General features: G+C 40.1%; 1 protein-coding gene across 1 annotated transcript; it reads left to right on the top strand.

The window, feature by feature from the left end:
- Positions 1-577: 577 nt before the first annotated feature.
- LOC145049311 (uncharacterized) lies at positions 578-1,179 on the top strand. The gene is made up of 2 exons (XM_078997738.1): positions 578-809; positions 968-1,179. Exons 1-2 carry the CDS (start codon positions 578-580, stop codon positions 1,177-1,179), a joined length of 444 nt encoding a protein of 147 aa, XP_078853864.1.
- Positions 1,180-2,023: the final 844 nt, after the last annotated feature.

Genomic DNA, 2,023 nt, shown 5'->3' with positions numbered 1-2,023 from the left:
AAAGAGGCTTCTTTCAAAAGGAGGAACCAGTGTAAGAAAAGAAGCTAGACTTTGAAGATATGCTCACAAGACTTGCAGCTGCGTCTGAGAAACGACACAACAAAACCGATGCTGCAATGAGAGAACAACAACTCATGATGAAAGAACAACAATCTTTGATGAGAAGTCAGCAAGCTTCCATCCTCAACATTGAAAAATATCTAGGCCGACTTGCACTAGAATAAATGAGAGACAACCGGGTGCGCTTCCTAGTAATACCGAAAACAATCTTAAGGGCACACATATAAACATTGTAACAACTAGGAGTGGGAAGATTATTACTCCTCTGACCCCTGTTCAGAAGGGAGATCTGAAAAGGGTGCAAGAGGAAGAGTCTGAAAACCAAAAATCGCAAAAACCTGATGCGACTCGCCGATTCGAAGATATGGACTCGACGAGTCCTCTACTTGAACAGAATAATAAGCCTCCTATTAAACCATATAATCCTCCATTGCCGTTTCCAGTATGAGCTAAACAAGATAAGAATGATATTGATTATCAAAAATTTCTGGAACACATCAAATCCCTTCAAATCAATATGCCTTTCATCGAGGCTATTGCACAAATGGCTAAGTATGCCAAGTTTTTAAAAGAACTTCTTACAAATAGAAGGAAGTTGGAAGAGGTGGAGAAGGTAGTTCTAAATGAAAATTGCTCAACCACAATGTTGAAAAAATTACCTAAAAAGAAAGGTGACACGGGAAGTTTGACCTTGCATTGCCAATTCGGGAATTTATCAACTATCCATGCATTAGCTGATTCGGGGGCAAGTGTTAACCTCATGCCATACTCATTTTTCAAGAAATTAGACCTTCTGGAACTAAGGCCAATTCAATGGCAATTCACTTGGCTAATAAAACGGTAACATTTCCAAGGGGGATATGCGAGGATCTATTAGTAAATGCTGACAAATTTGTGTTTCCCACAGACTTCATAGTGCTAGACATGGAAGTGGACCCTCAAGTCCTGATTATACTTGGAAGAACCTTCATTAACACCGCGAGTGCTATAGTGGATATGAGAGATTCAAAACTTACCCTTCGGGTGGGGGGAGAATCAGTTACATTTGGAATAGATCAAGCCATGAAGCATGCAAGGTGTAGTGATGACACGACGTTCTCGGTTGATATGTTGGAATAGTTAATGGAAGAGTGGAAGGAAGACGAACCAAGCAAGTCCACCATTACTTTTGAATATGAATTTGATGCTGAAAGAGATCTGATGGAGATAGAGAGGATGCTTAAAGAAGCTGGATATAATGAATTAAACAGATTTGTTGAAAGTCTGACTCGTCGAGTAGCATCCTCTGAATTGACGAGTCCGTTTGGAAAAACGTGACCATACGCTAATTTTGCCCTGGACTTGACGAGTCCCCTCATAGGACTCGACGTGTTTAGCATGAAAAACACGAAATTAGAGATGAAAAAGCTACCTAATCATCTGGAGTATGCATTTCTTGAAGAATGTGAACAATAACCTGTAATTATAGCTTCCGACTTTACCAAATCTGATAAAGAAGAGTTAGTCCAAGTTCTAAAAAAGAGGAAGAATACTATTTCATGGAACATTGACGACATCAAAGGGATTAGCCCTTCTTATTATTCCTACAAGATCAACCTAGAAGAAGGAGCAAAGTCGGCAGTACAACATTAGAGGCGATTGAACCCGAACATGCAAGAAGTGGTAAAGAAGGATGTGGTCAAGCTTTTGGATGCATGGATCATATAATCTATTTCCGATAGTCCATGGGTTAGTCCCGTTCAAGTGGTGCCTAAAAAAGGAGGGATGACCATTGTCACAAATGAGAAAAATGAGCTCATACCATCCCTAACGGTAACCGGTTGGCGAGTGTGTATCGATTACCGAAAGTTAAACGATGCCACTCGTAAAGACCGTTTTCCACTTCCTTTTATTGATCAAATGCTTGAACGATTATCTGGCCATAGTTACTATTGTTTCCTAGACGGATTCTCGGGTTATTTTC

This window comes from Lactuca serriola, chromosome 5 (assembly GCF_051521515.1).
Source record: "Lactuca serriola cultivar US96UC23 chromosome 5, Lser_US96UC23_V15, whole genome shotgun sequence".
In the NCBI taxonomy this organism is placed as follows: domain Eukaryota; kingdom Viridiplantae; phylum Streptophyta; class Magnoliopsida; order Asterales; family Asteraceae; genus Lactuca; species Lactuca serriola.
This window is presented reverse-complemented; position numbering and strand designations above follow the sequence as displayed.